This window comes from Talpa europaea, assembly GCF_964194135.1.
Source record: "Talpa europaea genome assembly, chromosome: 12".
Lineage (NCBI taxonomy): Eukaryota > Metazoa > Chordata > Mammalia > Eulipotyphla > Talpidae > Talpa > Talpa europaea.
This window is the reverse complement of record NC_140079.1, coordinates 49863910-49884635: the sequence shown is the minus strand read 5'-3', so window position 1 is coordinate 49884635 and position 20726 is coordinate 49863910. Positions and strand designations below refer to the sequence as shown.

General features: G+C 39.5%; 1 protein-coding gene across 3 annotated transcripts in view; it reads right to left on the bottom strand.

The window, feature by feature from the left end:
* Positions 1-18460, bottom strand: part of RGL1 (ral guanine nucleotide dissociation stimulator like 1) — a gene marked incomplete at both ends in the record, with an annotated part of 156192 nt that extends 137732 nt beyond the window's left edge. For all 3 annotated transcript variants that reach the window (XM_084249330.1, XM_084249332.1, XM_084249334.1), the window contains one exon: positions 18227-18460. In XM_084249330.1, the coding sequence (XP_084105456.1) occupies positions 18227-18358 (132 nt within the window). The remainder of the gene's footprint in view (positions 1-18226) is intronic.
* Between the last annotated feature and the right edge of the window lie 2266 nt (positions 18461-20726).

The following is a 20726-nucleotide window of genomic DNA, read 5'->3' as shown; positions in this document are numbered from 1 at the left end:
TTTCACTTTTGCATGATTCCTGCACTGCAATCCATTCCATGGCAGCGTTGGTGTGGCATATGCAACTGTTTGTCCAGACAGTGTAAGAGATGAGGCAAGACGGACACTCAGAAGAGTCCCCTGCACACAAAGTCTCACCTGCCACACAGTTTTTGTGGGTGACATGCTCAGACACTTTATAGCTGCAAAAACCTACCTCCATGGCTTCCATTACTGAGCAAGTTTGTCGATGTTCACCTGAGTAATAATATATCCGCCACCATGGGCCTGGATACAAATTGTATGAAATAAGCACGACTTTAACCTTATTCCCTGAGACCTGACAGTGATGTCAGGGCAATTCCCAACCCCAGAGCAAGCACGGAATCTTCCCCTCCACTCACTCAACATCCAGTCCTTTAGCACCGGGGCAGAAGAGGTCAGCAAAATCATAAACCTTGATGGATGGTTTCTAAATGCTGGAGCTTCCTCAAAGGAAGTGGACCTTTCCCCAAGACAGGTGACATCAGCCAGTCACCGCACAGGGCAAATGAGGTCAAGGTCAGGAACTTATGGACTCTGAAGGCCAATTTGCTTTCATCTCTTTCCTCACCACCTCCTGTACCCTTCCACTCAAATGACTACTTCAAAAATGGATGCCCCAGGGCCTCCCTCGTGGTGCAAGGGGTTAAGCAATGCACTATGGGGCAATCCGAGGCCTCTGCAGCACGAGTTCGATCACCAGCCAGGGAGCTAACCCACATGGCGCAGCAGACCTCTCTGGTCTCGCCCGCTGCTCCCCTCAGCAGTGTATTTCAGTCCATCTGCCTGTTCTGTTCCCCGCTCTGTCTCTGGTGAATCCTCTCACCCCCTACACCTCTGGCCTGTACCCAGCTCTTGTGTGTATAAATAAATGAATCTTTAAAAAATAATAAAAATAAAAACCAAAATGGATGCCCTTCATGACAAGGGGAAGAGAGCCAAAATGAAATAGATGTTTTAGTTTACATTTATCATGATGTTGGAAAAATGACACAAAGCATATTAACAACATTAAAATTACATCACCTGGTTTTGTTCCAAAGAGATGAGAAATAATAACACCAAGAAGATCTCAAACTGCTGCAACAGTGCTAGACCCCTCATGAGACAGAAAATTGCTATAAGTTCAGAGTGAACCCATTAGGGCTGTCATTCTAGCCAGGAACTCATTTTTTCTAGTCAAATAATTCTTTAAAGAAAATCATTTCATTTAGCACACAAAGAATATTTTACTTGTTTACAGATATGCCTCCCCCAGGAGGAAACTGGTATCAAGATGAGGTCTATGAAATCTATGTCCTATTTCTCTCATTAAGTATTTTATATAAAAACTAAACTGAATCAGCATTTTAGTCACTATTTGAGCAGAGCATTTTTCCCATGCCAACCAGACACCAATTTTCTCTTTTATAAATTGATAGTTCTTCCAATTGCCCCATTTTTTCCCTCACAAATATGTTCTCCACCCTCCCACTATACATGAAATTTTTTTCTCTTTTTCCAATTAGGTTACAGAAGCCAACACGGATGCTATTCATAAAAAGAAGCAAATTTGCACACTGAAGAAAGTTGTCTTTCCTCACACTTCTACCTCTTTCCTTGTTTTTCAAGTTTCCAACACAATCCATAAACATAATCAAGATCTGAAATGCCACATGTACCAATATCTAAAGCAAGCCCTATAAAGACCTAAAATTGACCTCTAGGAGACTCACACTTTCACCTTGTTCCAGAATTAGCTTTCGTACCATCTCGAAATTGGAGTGTATCTACACTGTAAGTTGTCTGATGTCATCTTATAAAAGAAATTTTTGTAATACTACAAATAAAAGTCACCATTTTTAATCCCTGACCCCAGGAAATGAGCAGTTATACTGCTCCCTTATTGACACATGAGTCTGTCTTCTGGGGAGGAGGGTCTCACCTTCTCTGTTCCTTCCTGCCACCTACAAGTGCAAGACAAAGAAGAGCCTATGGGAGACCCCCAAGTCTAGAAGAATCAGGAATGCTGTTGTATGAGGCTAGGTCAGGACCTTCTCTTTCAGAAACTGTCCCACCTCTCAATGATCATTTGCTTTCAAAGGAGCCTGGAAACCAGGTGTCAAGGAAAGACAGTTAATTCTTTGGAGTTTGAGCCTGTTTTAATAATGAACTAGGAAAGTATGCTACCCTACTCAGTGAGACTTATGCTGAACATGCATATCTTGATCCAAACCCAGAAACAGGTGGTTGAACCATGGATGACATACATCCAATCAGGCTGAGGACAGAGAATCAGGGATATGGAATCCAAATTGTTTTCCATTCTGGAATTTCCATTCTCCCCAACTTTTTTCCTGATCCCCTTCTTTCAAGAACTTCTCCCAGTTCTTCATGGGCTATCAATCTACCCCACACTCCCTTTGTTTACCTGCACAAAGGACAGAGGCATGGTATATAAGATGCCCCAAATCCCTCCAAAGCATCAAGGATGAGATATGCACATCATTTTACTTAATGAAACTGTGCATAGTATATAGCTTTCCCCTTTATTACTTGTTTATGAGGTCACTAGGAAAACCCTGAGTGTTTTAATGTCTTCTCTCTCCTATTTATTTTGATATCCCCGGCCCTCTCTAGCTTACTCTCCTTTTCTCCATCCTATGGTACAGAGCCCGTTTTCTTTCTGTACTATATAATTCTAAACACAGTCTCTGCCAATAACCCTAAGCTGTTGCTGCATCATGCTGATTAGCCCCAGCTGTGCCGTGTGGTGGTTAACCCACACTTATAACAGGGTCTCCTTAGATCTTCCTCTGAGAACAAGATTCCACATATTCATCTGAAAGTCAGAACCAGTGGGATGAAAACTGGGCCAAGAATAAGTAGATGCTGCTTTGAACTACTGATAACATTAAATAAGGAAAAAATATATATTCAACTGCAGCAAAGAAAAATACTACTCAGAATTGGAGCTACAAGATTTTCTTGGACAATTGCAACAAGCGATTGCAAACACCCCACTTCCAAATCAAGTGTTAATTTTCTCAATGCTAACGGAGGAGGGGGGAGAGAGGCAGGTCAAGGCAGGGGGTAGAAGAAGGGAAGATGGTCATCAAGATGAACTCAAGTGACGAAAAAAGCATAGAACCTTTGAAAACTTTGCACAACTGTGAAAAACCAAGTACGTGGAGCAGCAGTTGGGAATTAAGAGTATAAGGATGATGTTATCCTGAAACTTTGAGCAAATCACAATCCTGGATCATTCGTTTTCCTATCAACTCCCTCCCTGAGGAGTCACAGGCAAGGTCACCAGATGGTTTGTGTATATGGAATTGTCTGGCCTGTTTATTTTCCATTACGAAACCACATGTAATGGTCCTGTGTGCAACATGGCCAGATACTGTGAATGAGTGTCGATGAGTGGAGTCATCCTTCTTCGTCTCTGCCCCAGTATGACGATGTTTCAGTTTCTCCAAACTATATTCCATTTATCCTAGTTCCATAGGATAATGGACAAAGGCTATGGCTTTTATTAACAAAAAAATCTCCTGGATTATAAAATTATTTATTAGTTTCAAAACCTCTGGCTAACCTCAAGATCAGGGACACAAACAAGATCCATCTGATGCAAGATGATATCAGCAGTTGAAAAAAATATGACAGAGGTAACTTTTCATTACTAAATTCATCTACTTACAAGTCAGGTTTCCAAAGGTTATTTCCAAGTCCGTGTCTCTGGAAGTCCAGGACATTAAACAAGCCACTGCTAGTAACTCCTGGTGCTGGAGGCAGAAATGGCGTGCTCTGACTCAGAATGCCTTCAACCCATCTATAAGTGTTTTTAGGTTGAAAATGTGTAGGAGACAGAATATTTCTATTCCCATTTTATTACTTAACGGAGTTACAGTGAACATTTGTCCAGTAAAAATAGCAGTAACATGATTTCAGGCTCCCCAAAAAACAAAGCATGTCATCCAACTTAAAGGACCTAACTACCAGTTCATAAGCACCAACATGAGCACAAAAGGGAGCCCCACCAACAATGCAGACTTGATGACTAACTGCAGGAAAGATGCTTACTTAGCCCTTCATGATCTGACCCTTGCCCTCCTTCCGGGGAGTTCCCCTCCCCCGCACCTCCTACCTTGAACCCATTCTTCCATCCCCACTGAACTACTCTTCATCCCCTTTGCCCTCCAAGCTCAATGCAAAGCAGTTCACATGCTTCCCGTCTGGGAAAGGACTTCCCTCCCTGCCCCCAATTCTTGGTCTAGTTCACCCTATTTCTTCCTCATGTCTCCTTTTATAAACCACTTACTACTGCTACACATTTATCACCTGTTGTTTACCCAACCTCCCAAATTCAGGTAAAATGTGCCTCATATGTGCTTCCTCACAGCCTTGTGTCTCCCCTTAGTTACTCTGTATGATGCCTAAAAAATAGTCTTTTCCACTGAGCTGTAAGTTCACAGGTAGGGATTATATCAGTCCTGTCCATAGTAGTAATTCAACAAATATTTGAATATTTTTGAATAGTAAATGACTTTTTAAATCAAATAGTAAATGATTCAATTCAGTTATTTTAGAGGTTTCCTTTATTTAATGGTTTCTCATTTTATCTAACCCTTTTGCTTTGATATGTTTAATTTTCAGAATTATAAAGATACAGGAAAACACAAATATATATGCAAAATTAGGTTCATGGTACCACCATCTAGGAGAGACTAGTGTTAACCAGTCTTTGCAAGATAATTTCAAAGAGCCAAAACTCTAATAGCTTTGTGGTTAATCCTGACTAAAGAGAAAAAGGGAAGCAGTATTATTAAGCCCCTGCTATGTGCCAATCATTGTTCTAGAGGCTTCAGACTCGACCTTCCCCAATGGGCACTGTTACTGACACACTTTATAAATGAAGAAACCAAGACGGAGGATTAACTACTGCCCAAGACACTGCTGCCAGTGTCATGACCACTGTTCAAACCAAATTTGTTCAAACCAAATTCTGTGTAAATCCCAACTCCACAGGACTTTCCCCTTTCTTATCTGGCTCCTCAAATCCTAACCATGTCTGGAAGAAACTTACGCTATTTGAGTCAGAGAATGTGCTTTCACAGATGTTATTCATCCGTTAATTTTTTTTTAAGTCAATTAAGGGTCTACCATGGGTCGTGTGCTTTTATCTTATAAATATTCAGGAAATTAAGTTAACGAGGGCACTTCACTCACAAGCACTCTGGTTAATGTAGATGAGGAATAAGACATTAAGTGGTAGTGTAACACCATGAAAGTCTCTCCACTGCAAAAGAAACTTGCAGCCATCAAGACTTTGAGGAAAGAGCACTAAAAGCCTGAGTGGCCCCCCACTGGCTCAGGATGACAACTGACAAGGCTACATCTAGACTAGACAGCCCTGACAGCTTCTGCTGCTCCTGCCAAGACTGACACAGTGGCTGGCTGTCAAAGACTTTACAAGGCAACAAGTTATTTTGGAGGTGTATTTAAAAATTGGCCATCAGGGCCTCCCTTGTGGCACAAGGGGTTAAGCACCACACTATGAAGTTATCACAGTCTCTACAGCACGAGTTCAATCCCCAGCCAGCCAGGGAGATAGCCACATGGCAAAGCAGACCTCTCCTGACTCACCTGCTGCTCCCCTCGGCAGTGTTTTCAGTCAGTCTGCCTGTTCTGTTCCCCACTCTGTCCACTCTACCCACTCTGTCTCTGGTGAATCCTCTCACCCCCTGTACCTCTGGCCTGTATCCCAGTTCTTGTATGCATAAATAAATCTTTAAAAAAAAGTAAAAGAAAACTGGTCATCACTTAGGGTTTCCACAGTGTCCTATATTTTTATTTTCACAATTATAAAAGAAACCTAGTGATGAAATAATTTGGCATTTTTCTCCAGATATCTTCTCAGTTAACATCTAAAATTCTTTTTTTTTTTTTAAGATTTATTTATTTTTATACAAGAGCTTGGGTATAGGGCAGAGGCACGGGAGGGTGAGAGGATTCACTAGAGACAGAGCAGGGAGCAGAACAGGCAGACTGATGAAATACACTGCTGAGGGGAGCAGTGGGCGAGACAGGAGAGATCTGCTGCGCCATGTGGGATTCTCACCGGCCGGGATCAAACCCGTGTGCTGCAGAGACTGTGGACAACTTCACAGTGCTGCGCTCAACCCACTGTGCCACCAGGGAGGCCCTCACATCTAAAATTCTTATGACAGCTTAGCAGTCCACACCTACTTGGCTCTGTGGTTCAGGTGTGGTGTAGGTAAACCTCTGTACTTTCCTTCGGGTTGCCTCAGCCTCCTTGCAGACTGGATGCATTCCCTGCCTGAAGGGGACTGTCTATCCTTGTACGTGTACTCTCTATTGAGGTGCTTCTGACATTTCTTCCAGTAAGCCCTGAAGGTTTGGGACTCATTCACTTTCTTTGTGAAATATTGTCAGCAATTTGGATTTCTCTTCGTAAGTTATAGTATTTGTTGGCTGTCATTTGAAAACCTGACTCTTCTAGCTCTCCTAAATCTGCCAACCTCGATTATTCCTTAAAAATAACTTCTCCTTCCACCTTGATCTAGTAGGATTTTTCTATCACAAATGTTTCCAGTCTTTTTGCCATTTTTAGTTTTCTTGATCAACAGTTTGACTTTGGAACAATTCAGATTTGTTCTTGCATTGCATCCATGCTATTCAAAGTGAATGTTTTGAGGCAACAATGAGCTAGTTTGTAAGCATAGTTTGACCATACGTGTAAACAAGAGTGGGTGGAGAGGTTATTTTGCTTACTGAAGACTCTTTTCATCAAGCTATTCACTTTTACACTGTATTTTTAATATACGCATATGCTACATATTTCTCAGAAATCTAGCAAAACGACAATTGGCCCTATTATTGGCAAGTCACAGACTAAAACATATGGTTCTGAGGCTTGGATGTGACCTTTGATGACGTCAAAGAAAAGACCACTACCCCCAGAAATTCGGTCACTTGGGTGTTCTTCTTAGGGTAAAACATCAACATACGGGAGAGTTGTTAATCTGTCTATTCCTTTGTTCATTCATTCAGTCATCAACAAACATCGCAACACAATTCTTCATTTTAAGAGCTCAAACTATACTGGAGAAGAATATCAAATAAGCACTTATCCATTACCTACCTCATACACAAGGGAGAGGGGAGCAGAGCTGATTGGTTCTGAGATATCTGCTTGTGCCCACACCCCAGTGATTAACATATCTCAACACCATACTCTTTAGTTGGGACTGATAGTCTTACTCCCTGAAGGATCGCCCTGTAGGAAACTCAGTGAGGGGTTCTTTAAGGGTTCTTAGCTTCACCAGTGTCAGACAGCTGTGTGTGCCAGTTCAAATTCTCAGGCATTTTAACTTGTAGGAAGGAACCAGAAGTGGGCGAGTCCTGAAGACTGTGCAGAAAATCTTGAATTCAGCAAATCTTGAATCCAAAAGCAACTGTTGTACAACTGGTAGACCAATGTGGTGTGACACATTGTCCTTCCTCTCCCTCCTCCTCATGTATCCGTTCAATAATAATACAAGTCTGCATCTATTGGGTATTATGTAGGAAACATTGTTCTAAGCACTTTACATATTATAACTCAACTAACTCCCATAACAATCCTATTTATAAACCCTTTTTATAGGTGAGGAAACTGAAGTGCCGAAAGATTAAGGAATTTGACAAGGCCATGCAGCCAGTCAGTCTCCAGAGTCCATACTTTTAGTTCTCTTATATTTTCTCTTTTCAGCCAGTATTTATTAAGTGCTTAGTCTGTTCCAGACACTGTAAATACTCACATGCAGGTGAGTATAACAGGCCCTGCCCTTGAGGCGCTTACTGTCTAGCTCAGGAAACAGTAATGAATGAATAAACATACACGTGCCACTCACATGCTGTCTCATGAGATATACAAACACAGGTGTTAAGGACACACAGGACCAGCGGGGTCAAGAATGTCTTCCTTGAAGAGGTAACACTCAGGTACTTTCTAACACCAACAATGAAATTTAACTATAAAATTTTTGATATTCTGTGTATTTCCTTTTCATTTTGGCTATGAAACTTACTGAAATTATAATGCTACACTCAAATAGTTTGAACCACTGGGCAACTTAGGACTCTAATAACAAGAGCCAATGGAGAAAAATAAAAAGACATCAAATATGGAGGCTGGACTAGTGGCTTCTCTGGTAACAGGTGTGTACCTCTTGGTAATAGCAGGCTGTTTGATGAGCAGTGTCTCTGGGGTCTTGGAAAATTCTAATGTGATTGTGGCAGGCCTGAGTGTCCTAGGAAGCAATAGGAGTTCAGGAAATGGGTCAAAATATCCATATTCCAAACAGGCTGTTCACCATTCGACCCTCATCAATAATAGCTTGAGTATGTGGAGCAGACTCAGTTCTGCAGGAAAGAGAACTATAAAGAGTTTAGCGGAGGGCCTCCCCTGGTGGCAAAGCAGTTGAGCACTGGGCTGCGGAAGCTGCCTGCAGCCTCTGCAGCGCTGGTTCGTTCCCCGGCCGGCGAGGGTCCCACATGGTAAGCAGACCTCTCCTGCAGCCCACTGCTCCCCTCAGCAGTGTATTTCATCAGTCTGCCTGTTCTGTTCCCCACTCTGTCTCTCACCATCCCATGCTTCTGACTGTACCCAGTGCTTGCATAAATAAATAAATAAAGTCTTTAAAAAGTTGTTAAAAAAAAGAGTTTAGCAGAGATTTGGGGCTTCATTTAAAGAGCAGGGAGCTATGAGATACAGAAATGCTTTTGTGGAAGCTAAGTTCATACATACCTGGATGACACTTTGAGGAGGGAAAATGCTCTCCCCAGAGGGCACACCCTGTTTCCCCCTAGACATTGCAGAGCCAGCTCCAGGAGAGCAAGACTGATATATATATATTGAGCTGAGCATGATTTCCTGGCCAGGATTAGTTGAAGTCTGGGCAGGGAAGCCTAGAATCAGATTAATTTAAGCCATTTTGACAGATAGCTTCTATTTTTTTTAAAGATTTATTTATTCATGCATACAAGAGCTGGGGTACAGGCCAGAGGTATGGGGAGATGAGAGGATTCACCAGAGAGGGTGGGGAGCAGAACAGGAAGATCTACTGTAATACACTGCTGAGGGGAGCAGCTGGCAAGACAAGAGAGGTCTGCTGCACCATGAGGGTTGCTCCCTGGCCGGGGATAGAACTCATGCTATAGAGGCTGCAGATTGCTTCATAGTGCTGTGCTTTACCCCTTGCGCCACCCGGGAGGCCCGACAGATAGCTTCTTGAAGAGATCAGCTTACAAAATAAAGAAAGATGACTTGAGTTTGAGGCTTACTCTGCCATACCCAGCTCTGTATCTTTGGGCATGTGCCTTAACTTCTCATCTTCAAAATTGTTATGAGCAAAATAAAATGTACCTAAGAGTATAAGAATTGAGTGTATTGATAAATACTAAAGTGCCAAGTACAGTTATTGACACAGAGTAGGTCCTCAGTAAATGGTATTTTCTCACCCTTACAGACCCCAGCTGAGTAGTATTCAGTCTCAATATTCTATTTCTCACCATTGATAGTAGGTCTACCTTACTCATCTCAGGGACTGGTGCTTCAAAGTATTTTTATATATTGATAACTTCCTAGGCAGGGTAAAATTGGTAGCAGAGAGAAAAAATAATTCATTTACAATCATAAAGAACCCTAAAGAACCCTAGCTCTAGGGCCTCCCTGGTGACTTAGGGGTTAAGTCTCAACGCTATCACCACTGAAGCATGAGTTCCATCCCTGACCAGGGAGCTACCCACAGGGGACAGCAGACCTCTCCTGTCTCCCCCATTGCTTCCCTCAGCAGTGTATTTCAGTAGATCTGCCTGTTCTGCTCCCCACTCTGTCTCTGGTGAATTCCTCTCACCCCCTGCACCTCTGGCCTAAACCCCAGTTCTTGTATGCATAAATAAATCTAAAAAAAAAAAAAAGAAAGAAAGAAAGAACCATAGCTCTGTCATTAAGCCACAGCCTTGAAGTTACACAAAGAGTTGGTTCTTCAAAGTTTAGCACAATGCACTCCCACTGCTTGTTCAAATTGTCATCCAATTTTTTAATTCTTTCTTCCTGTCCCTTCGATGAGTATGATTTAATCTCCAAGGCATGCATGATGAACACATTACTATTTCTTCCTCCAAGAATGCGATGTTACAGTGTGGGGCCCCATTCCTGTAGCTGGAGAGAGAGGAAGAGGTCGTATGTCCAGTCTCCATACAGTCATTCATGAGTTTATTTTCACACAGAGAGCATCTGTTTCATAGCCACAGAGAACATTGCTTATCTTGGCAACCTTCTCACAAATGTACAACACTGAGCACAGATAAATCCAGAGTATGGTGGATGACTCAAAGCAAATTTCATCAGCAGTGCCAAAGGGAAGAAAGAAATCACCACCTCTTAATGCTATCCAATGGCAAAGCAGAAGTTTTTATTGTTTGTTTTGTTTTGTTTTTTACCCAGAGATGCCAGCATGTTGGTGTATGTTGCAATTTAAAGAAATGACACATTACTCTGAAAATCATGAAAATGATTCATCAGCCAGTCATCAGATATTTATTTCAACCTCTTCCAGCCGCATACCAGCGCTTTGGGAATCAGAAGTGAAGCAAAATGAAAACTAATGGGGAAAAAAAAAATACTAATGGAGATGATGTCAAGCTCAGAGAGTCAAGCTGGAGACACTTTCCATCATGAAAAAGTGAACAGCCCCAAATGATCCCCTGTAGAGCACTCAGTAGAACAACATAAACAAAGTAGAAAGAGACCAGTGTGGGTTGGAGCAGTGTCGACGTGTTCTAGACCATCCTTCATGTGCCTAAAAATACTACCCCTGCCTAAAACCCTTCATTGAGCCCCCAAGGCACACAGGATAATTTCTGAATTTCGAAGCAAGGCACATAAGACTTTTCATTATTTGGTCCCTCTCAGCCATTCCTCTTCTGCCACAGATCTTCACTGCAGCACATTATAACACTGCCCTTGGCACAGTTTCCCCTCTCCCATTCCTGCTCTGATTCCCTTCTAAAATCCCATTCTCCTTTAAGAATGAACTCACATGTTACCCAGGTTGAAGCTTTCTTTTCTTGACACCCACCCCTACAAAGCACACTCATACCCATGCCAATGGCAGATCCGTGATCTGGGTGCTCAAAATACCTGTGGACATATGGATTACACCACTCATCACACTTCACACACTAATTGATTTATTAAACTCTGTTCCCCTACCTCATTGCTCATTTTCTAAAATCAACTTTATTGTGACATAAGTTTCATAGAGTAAAATGTGTGTGATGTATATGTGTATATACATCTTATAATATATACACATACATATAATAGTTTTATATTCTGAGTTTTTACAAATATGTTGACTCACATAACCACCATGATGATCAAAAAATAGACTATTCACCACAAAAATATGTCCAGTATCCCCTCCACTCCTTTATACATTTAAAAAAATAAAAGATGCAAAACTTTATCAAGACTTTCACTTTTCATACTTGACCCTTCTATAAAGATCTCATTATTTTTCTATTATGTGTGGGTATTATTCACAATTTAAAAGTTAAATATTTCTACTTGAAGGGTATATATTGAATAGTTAATAATTACTACATTCAATGTCAAAATGCTATTTTAATTTCAAATATCTTTGACAGGCTGATTTGCGCCTACTCATTATTTGTAAGTGATTCTAAGAATTCAGTTGTGAATATTTATGTGTAAGTGAGTACTTAACTAAATGTGGCTGAAAATATTAAAGATTCAGAATTATCTAAATGATACTTTCTGATCAAGTGAAATAATATTTTAAGTAATTTTAATAATATATCTAAAAAGTGAAGATTATACTTTATTAAAATAACTCATTGAAGGGTATAAGACTCTCATTAGGATGGACTGCCCTAATTAATTCTGCTTAATAAAATAAAACTAAAAATATTTTCCAATATATTTATAAGCCGGCAAGACATTAAGAACTCTTAAAAGCCAAAACCTAAATAAAAGCAGAACTCACAGAGATGAGTGTGGTGGTGGCTTATGTTTAGGGGCACAGGGCAAACCAGCTAAACATAGCTTTGCTTTTTGTGACACTTATCTAACCGCCCACCAAAATTCCCTTTGTGCCTCCCCTTCCATAGCATTGAGTCATCACTGGTAAGTGTCTGCCCAGAGATTACATTTCCCCACCTCTATTTCCTCATATTCCTGAGAGGCAATTTCATTCTCGGTGATAGGTGCATGATATCATGCACACCACTTCTGGTCCAGGAAGGTTAAGAACAGGGTGTGTCATCTCCAATCTCTTTTTTTTTTTTTTTTTTGGCTAACTGCTAACTGAGTACAGAAAAGTTCCAGGTTCCAGAAGCTGGGGGGATTACACAAATGAGGTCATCTGAATTCTTCTATCACTAAGTGAAAAAAGCTGCTCTCCTGGGGCCTCCCTGATGGCACAAGGGGTTAAGACACAACTTATGAAGCTATCCACAGCCACTACAGCACGAGTTCAAGCCCCGGCCAGGGAGCAACCCACATGGTGCAACAGACCTCTCCTGACTAGCCCGCTGCTCCCCTCAGCAGTGTGTTTCAGTCAGTCTGCCTGTTCTGTTCCCCACTCTGTCTCTGGTGAATCCTCTCACTGCCCCCCATACACGCCTCTGGCCTGTACCTCAGCTCTTGTATGCATAAATAAACAAATCTATTTTAAGAAAAAAGCTGCTCGCCTGTCAGAAGCACCTGTATCAGACTATTATGTGACTGAAGAGGAACCTTTATTGTATTAAGTCACTTAAATTTTAGGCTGTGTTTGTAACAGCATTCATGTTACTCTGACTAATATAGATTGTATTAATTTACAGGACACAGGAAACAATAGACAGAGCCCAGGATTGGCTCAAGAAGAAAATCTACAAGAAATCCCCACTCCATAAATCTGCAACTTCAAAATGTTTTTCTTTCAGGATTACTGTGAGCTAGTAATGAAATGCCCTCCATAAGGAAATGTGTTTATCTTGAAATATGGTGCTGAATAGGGTCTGAAAGAGAGAGGCATTTCCCCTTAGAATGAAACACCATAGGTAAGCCCGCCCATAGGTTTCCAGTCTATAGTCACACGAGGTGTTGTGAAAAACGTCAAGGTAAGCATTTACCGTAAGTGACTCCCAGTAGATAGTACTCCCAAAAGTAAATGCAAATTTTCTCTGGAGAAAACTCTCCTCATTCCAAGAAAAGTGAACCCACTGTCAAAAATAATAAAACTCACAAAAAGGTAAAATGTCATGTGCAAGAGTCAACAGAAATAATATATATATAAATAAAACCCATAGCATTGGAATAACCAATTCAGAATAAGAACCATTATATTTAATATTGTTGGGAAGTAGTTCTCCACAAGTTACTTTTATTCCTGCACGTCTTGCTGCATATGCCAAAAAATCAAGCACCTGGCTAATTTTTACCAGACCATTTTTCAGACTGGTGTTTGCAGCAAGTAACCTTAAGGGATAAGATAATGTCTTACACTAGGACAAAGTGCAGGCTTGCTTACTCTCTACTCTGAACTGGCACATTTCCCAAAGTTAGTGTGCCCTTCCTGTGTTAACAGCTATCTAGGCTCCACAGGAGTTGGTTGTAGGGAATCAAAGCCAATATGCTTACATTCAGGTTACTGCTTTTTCTGGAAGTAATAAAGATTTTTGTTTCCAAGACAAAAGTCTCATGTATTCATTCAGCATTTCCACAACTGTGGCAAGCTAATTTGCAAGTAGTGCTAAAATCTCATACCCTTTATAGTTCTTAACATATATGTCTTTAAAGATAAAAATAGGAGTAAGAAACAAGTGATTAACAAAATGATTAAAGGCTTTAAAGGAGCAAACAGAATTTTCAGCAGTAAAAAACAGAATACTTGAAATTTAAAACTCAATAGTTGAGTTAAAGAGTAAATTAGCTGCAACTGAAAAGAGAATTCATGAATAAGAAGACAGATCTAAAATTATCAGAATACAGCACAGAATACAGAGAGGATAAAAAGACAGAAACTCTCAGAGAGATATTAAGGGACATGAGCAAATCTTATTGGAATTACAGATGGATAATGAAGCAAAAGCAATATTAAAGAAGGAAAATTTTGTAGATGTTTCCAGGCTAATGAAAGACACCAATCTGAATACTTGGGAAGCCCCATGTATTGCAAGAGGCTAAATTAAAAAAATAAATAAATAAAGCCCACACCTAAATACAGAAGAGTGAAACTGCAAAACAACAAAATGCAGAGACCTAAGTAGCTGGAGAGAAAATACATCATACTCAAAGGAAAAAAATAAACTTTCAGCTAAGTCCCAGTGGAAGAAAGAATAAAGATAGAAACAATGGAAGGCAGGAGACAATGGAATATTTTCAATGTACTTAGAGAAAGTAGCCCAGAATTTTAAAAGCATCTAAACTATCATTCTAAATATGGACTCAAAAATAAAGGCATCTTCAGACCAAAAAAAAAAAAAAAAAGGGAAAGGAAAGATAGATTTTTACTGTTTTTAGATCTTCAGATTCTAAAGGGAAAAGAAAATGACATAAGAAGGAATTGAGATGCAAAAATATTCATATACCAAGAATGCAAATCTATTTTATGTCAACTATATTGGATAAAATAAGAAATCTGGAAATTCCAAAAGATGGCAAGGATGTGAAATTGGAGAAACTTGTATGTACTGCTTACAGATTGCATATGCACAACTCAAAAAAAATCACCTAATAGGTATTAATCTAGGAAAACTCTTACACCCAGGGCATTCTTATACAGGAGCATAAGACATATACAAGTATGTTTGTAATAGAAAAAATCTTAATAACTGAAATGTCCATCAATATAACTCTGATTAAATCTGATAAAATAACATCATAACATTATTCAACAATGAAAATTAATTAATTATAAATATATACGTGGTCGAATGTTACAAAATCTTAGACACATGTTGAGTAAAAGAGGTGAGTCCCTCTCTCTATATATATATGACATCATATATAAGAATATATAGCCCCAAACAACAATGTTTTGTATATATATATATATATATATATGTGCATACACAAGCACATATGTATGTATACACCTGTGTACACATATATACATATATATGGTTGTGAGTGTGTGTGTGTATATCCTCAACAAAATATAACCCCAAATAAAAATATATGACAGTATTGAGGATACATATATATATGCAGTGAAAACTTTTTAAAATCCAAAGAATGATTAAACACAGATTTCAAGAAAAGTTACTTTTCAGGAGGAAAAGGATCAAGTTGGATAGGTTGTGAAAAGTCTACATATGTCTTGGGCCAATTGTAAGAGTTCTAGTTCTTAAGTTCCACAGGTGTTCATTTTCATGCTATATTCTATAATTTACATCTATTTTGTAGGTATCAAGTATTATAATCTAAAGAAATTGACATTTAAGAAAAATAAAATGAATAAAAGGAACTTTCTTCTTTTTAATTTCTCACAGCCTTTATTATATACATATATTTATTTATTACATCATCCTTCATTTTTGTACAATGTATAATTTCCTGTGAAATTCCCTCCACCAATTCACCTGTGCACCATCACCATAGTCCCTTGTGCTCTTCCCACCCCTGTCCTAATCCCTCTCCCTCTTTCCTTACAGAATGTCTCCGTTCTATTGTTGCCTGTTGATTTTGAAGGAACTTTCTTAACCTCAGTTATGAAAATCTTTAATCAAAGTGTTATAGGATAAACTACTGGTGAGATATTAAGGGTGAAATACTGAAGTATACCCTTTCAAATCAAGAATAAGACTAATATCTACTACGTATCATAAAGATATGATACTCCCTACAGCAATCAGCAAACTTATCATTTTAATCAAATTCCAATATCCTATTCGGTTTCTTCATATTTGTAGAACTTACCCACTCACCCTTGATTCATATGGAATATACACATTCCAAAAACAGATAATTTTAAAAATCTGTAGCTCAGTGTGTCCTATGAGATACCTAGTTTTCCTTTAAAGCTAAAATTATTGCATGAGTATCATGTCAGCAGAGAAAAAATGAAATTCTCTCTATATAAAAATGTCTAAAAACATGATACAGGAGAGGTAGCACTACAAACTAAAGGAGAAATGACAGTCCTTCAAAAATGGCCCTGGCATCATTGATTACCCACCTGGAAACATCACATTAAAACGCCAAGGCCCCATTTCCAGACAGATTCACCCACATCTGAAGGTCTACCACTATCAATAACATTTGAGGATACAGGGCAGGGAGACCTGATACTGCTAGTGAAGACATAAATTCAGGTCCTCATCTTGGAGTGCAATCTGGTAATAGCCAGTAAAACTGAAAGATTTCACACTTTACAGTCCAATGGGTGTCTATGCAAGAAAAAATTATTTCACTGTCTTGTGTTGAAAAACTACTAAATGTGAATCAACAAGAGAATGGATAAATAAATTGGACTCTATTAAGCAACAAAATAAAGAATGCAGGTGAAATGAATAAACCAGAGCTGTATCAACATAGAAAACAGATATAATGCAATTAAAATGTTAAGCAAAAGGAAGCTCACAAACAATGATGTAAGCAAATTCAATTTAAAAAAATAAAGAGAATTGCAGAAGTAAATATATAGTATAAGGCTTATGCAAAATTTAAAAGATGTAAATCAATGCTATATATTGAGTATGTTGAAATACACTTACATACTGCATGCATTGAAATACACATAAAAGAATAATCAACATCAAATTCAGGATAGTGAGGACCTTTGGGGAAGAAGGGAGGGACACAGAATTGGGTGGCAGAGTGGCAGGCCAGGGTCAGGCAAGCAAGGCACCGAGGGTATATTCAGTAAGTTTGCGCAAGCGCGGAACACAAACCTAAGAGTAAACCTAAGAGTAAATGCTCTCAGTGCCTCTCTTATCTGACCCTGGTCCTGGCTCTGTAAGGTGGGATACACAGACTTCAACTGCTCTGTGAAGTTTTATCCCTTTTTAAAAAGTGACGCTGTAAATGTCCCTATAGAGTGGGTTTATTTCTGCTTCGGCTAGACTTCACATGTTTAAGACTACAGTAGGCATGTAATTTTCTTGAGCTGGAATTGATATAATGTGTGGATGTGAGAAAGTTGGACTCCACACACAAATTCAGTGAGGACTTGGCATAATTATTTCTCATAGAAGATTCTTGATCTTTTTACAGAATAACCGAAAGAAAGTAGAGTTACTAAGCTTGGCAGTGAGTTGCTCTCTTTCTGTCTCTCGTGGTTTTACAATCTTAAGCAGAGAAATCTGAGAATAAGGATTGGGGAACCAATTTGGCATTTATGCCAGAACAGTTTCTATGGACTTAATTTCTGTCCTATTTCCAACTCTAGTTTTCCAAACTTCTCAATTCTGTGAATTACCCAATATCCTCCAATAAGTTCCATTAGTCGATTTTCGGTTGCTTGCAACCAAAGAGCATTAACTGATGCACTCATTCTGATGCTGTCAATCAATGAATTTATATAATTCTACCAGTTACAATTGATCCTTAAGAAACAACTTTGTCGGGGCCTCCCTGGTGGCGCAGCGGTTGAGCGCTGGGTTGTGAAGCTGTCTGCAGCCTCTGCAGCGCCGGTTCGATCCCCGGCTGCTCCCCGGCCACCGGAGGAGGGTCCCACATGGCGCGCAGACCTCTCCTGCCGCCCGCTGCTCCCCTCAGCAGTGTACTTCGGTCCTTCTGCCTGCTCTGCTCCCCGCTCTGGCTCTGGTGATTTCTCTCACCCTCCCCACGCGCTTCTGACTGTACCCAGTGCTTGTATAAATAAATAAATAAATAAATAAATAAATAAATAAATAAATAAATAAATCTTAAAAAAAAAAAGAAACAACTTTGTCACCATGATTTGATCTTCCACTTAACTTTGGCAGGATTCTACAAGAATATCTACTTGTACATTTAAGCCAGTTGTCAGTGCTACTTCTTCTGGCTGAATCACTGTGGGTTATCAATACCCAAGGGATAAACCCCTGGCTTACTGTCCTCTGGTGATGGTTGTGCCTATGACCTCTGAATAAAGATTTCCAAGTTGGTCTGGAATAAGTTTCAGGTCTATCATTGTATCAACTGTGTCATTCATAATTATCTTACCTCTTCTGTCTTTAAAACTTCCCATATTCGAGCATGATCTTCCACCAGCCAGTGTCCTGTGCTTTCTACCTTGGTGGAAAGTTTGAATTTAGACACCCCTTGTGCAGGCTCTCCAGCAGGTTTCTCCTCCATCTTGAAAGAGCCAGACAGGAGGCATTACGGATCTGTGTGGAAGAAAACATTATGGTCAGCTTAAAATATTAAGTAGCATCAGAAGAGATGTGAAAGCAAATTACCATGCCTGATTTGTGGATAACAAAACCACTGAAGACAACATCACAATCGTCATCAACTTTTATGAAGTATTTTATATTTTAAGTATTTACTATTAGTATATTTACTTATTTGTGTTTTATTTTATACCTTTTTACATCATTTTTCATTTTTGCACAATGTATGCATTTTCATCTTGGTTATAGTCCCCATACAATTCCCACCCACCTTAACTTGGGCTTCTTTTAATGATAGCAAAAGTTACAGAAATTTTCAAGCAAAGTTATCTACCATTATCTGCCTGTTAAGTCAGTTGCTCTGGCCCCATCAGGAGGAAAGATGGAAATGTGTGATGTTATCCTATTTTCATGTCATGTGAAGCTTGTGGAAGAGGAACTGGCTATGGCATTAGGAGTTTGACTCTTTAAGCAATTATTGAACACTTGCTTATATGGGATTCCATATAAGCCGATGATTTCGTAGTTTGGTTCTTCACTTTAGGAAGTTTAGTATCTCGGGGCAACAAGTGTTTTAGACAAGCAATGACAATATCATTTACTACAGCAGAGCATGCAAAATGCCACACTGCTTGTGCATCCAACCTGCAATGGAAGTAGTGAGGAAAATTCTCTTGGATATTTTTATCAACTGTGTTACTTTCCTGGTTTCCTCAGTTTCAATACCTGTTGCTACAAAGACAGTATTTAAAATTTGATAGCAATTCTCTGACGTCTACTCTCTTCAGTCATATGCACTACTCTCCCCTGATCTTGCACCTTGAACAAAACTTTCCATCTATCACTGCTTTGTTCAGAATCACATCTTATCTTGCCAGCTCACCCCCTCCTGCCCTAAGAAATCTCCCTTCCTCCACTCAAGTCCCCTTATATCTACCCTTCCCAGGGAAATTTTTCTAAAATTCAAATCTGATAATGATGGCCCAACTACTTAAAACTGTTCTGGAGGGTCTCCTCTGGTGGCGCAGGCAGTTGAGCGCCACACTGTGAAGCTGTCTGCAGTCTCTACAGTGCTGGTTCGATCCTGGCTAGTCGGCCAGGGTTCCACATGGCGTGCAGACCTCTCCTGTTGTGCCCGCTGCTCCCCTAAGCAGTGTATTTCATCAGTCTGCCTGTTCTGTTCCCTGCTCTGAATCTGGTGAATTCTCTCACCCTCCTGCGCATCTGGCCTGTACCCCAGTTCTTGTATAAATAAATAAATAAATCTTTTAAAAAAAAAAAAAGTTTAAAAAAAAACTGTTCTGGAGAATAAAATCCAAAGTCCTTTATGCCTGGCTTGCTTCAACTCTCTTCTCGCTCCATGCCTTGCTGTCTCCTCAGCCTGTCTGTTTCAGTCATTTGAAATTCCTAATAGATCCCAAACATACCCAAGTTCCTTTGAACTTTGCGATGCTTCTACCCCAATCCTCACTCCAAGAAAAGAAAGACCCCCTTCTCCTTTGTTACTGTATATATTCTTATAGTTGATGCATGACAGATTGTGCACATAGTAGATATATCTGTCATGTCACTCATAGTACTTTACACTTGCTTTCAACTTTATTTCTGCCTTCTGGTCTCAAAAGTATCCTGAGACTAGAGATGACGTCCTGTACAGAGTTAAGTACTATAGACATGCCTTATGGATTAATTAATTCAGTCATTCAATAAACTATGACACTCCAGAGCAAATGAAGCATCAGATCTGATATAGTCAATATATTAGATATATTCAAATACATTATATACTCAAATAGAAGATGTAAGAGTCAAGTTACCTCTTCCCTTTAACTTTTCTATCAGTGGAGTGGGTTTTCTTCATAAGAAAGCCATGCTTATCCAGCCATTATAGAAAGCTGTGTGTAAGAGCCTCAAAATACTAAAAATGGATCTACAATGTGACCCAGCAATTCCACTCCTAGGAATCTACCCAAAGGGCAAAAAAGCACTAATTCAAAAGGAAACCTGTATTCCTGTTTTTATTGAAGCACTATTTATAATAGCTAAGACATGGAAGCAATCTAAATGCCCCAAAACAGATGAATGAATCAAAAAAATGTGATTATATATACACAATGGAACACTACTCAGCAACCAAAAAAGATAAACTCATGTCATCAGCAACAGGGATGGAGCTGGAAGGGATCATGCTAAGGGATCATGCTTTGTCAAATAAGTCAGAAGGAAAAAGAAAAATATCAGATGGTTTCACTTACATGTGGAATATAAAAAAACTGAACAAAGGGTCAGGAGAAAGACAAAACTTGCAGCTAGACCATAGATCTGAGGCA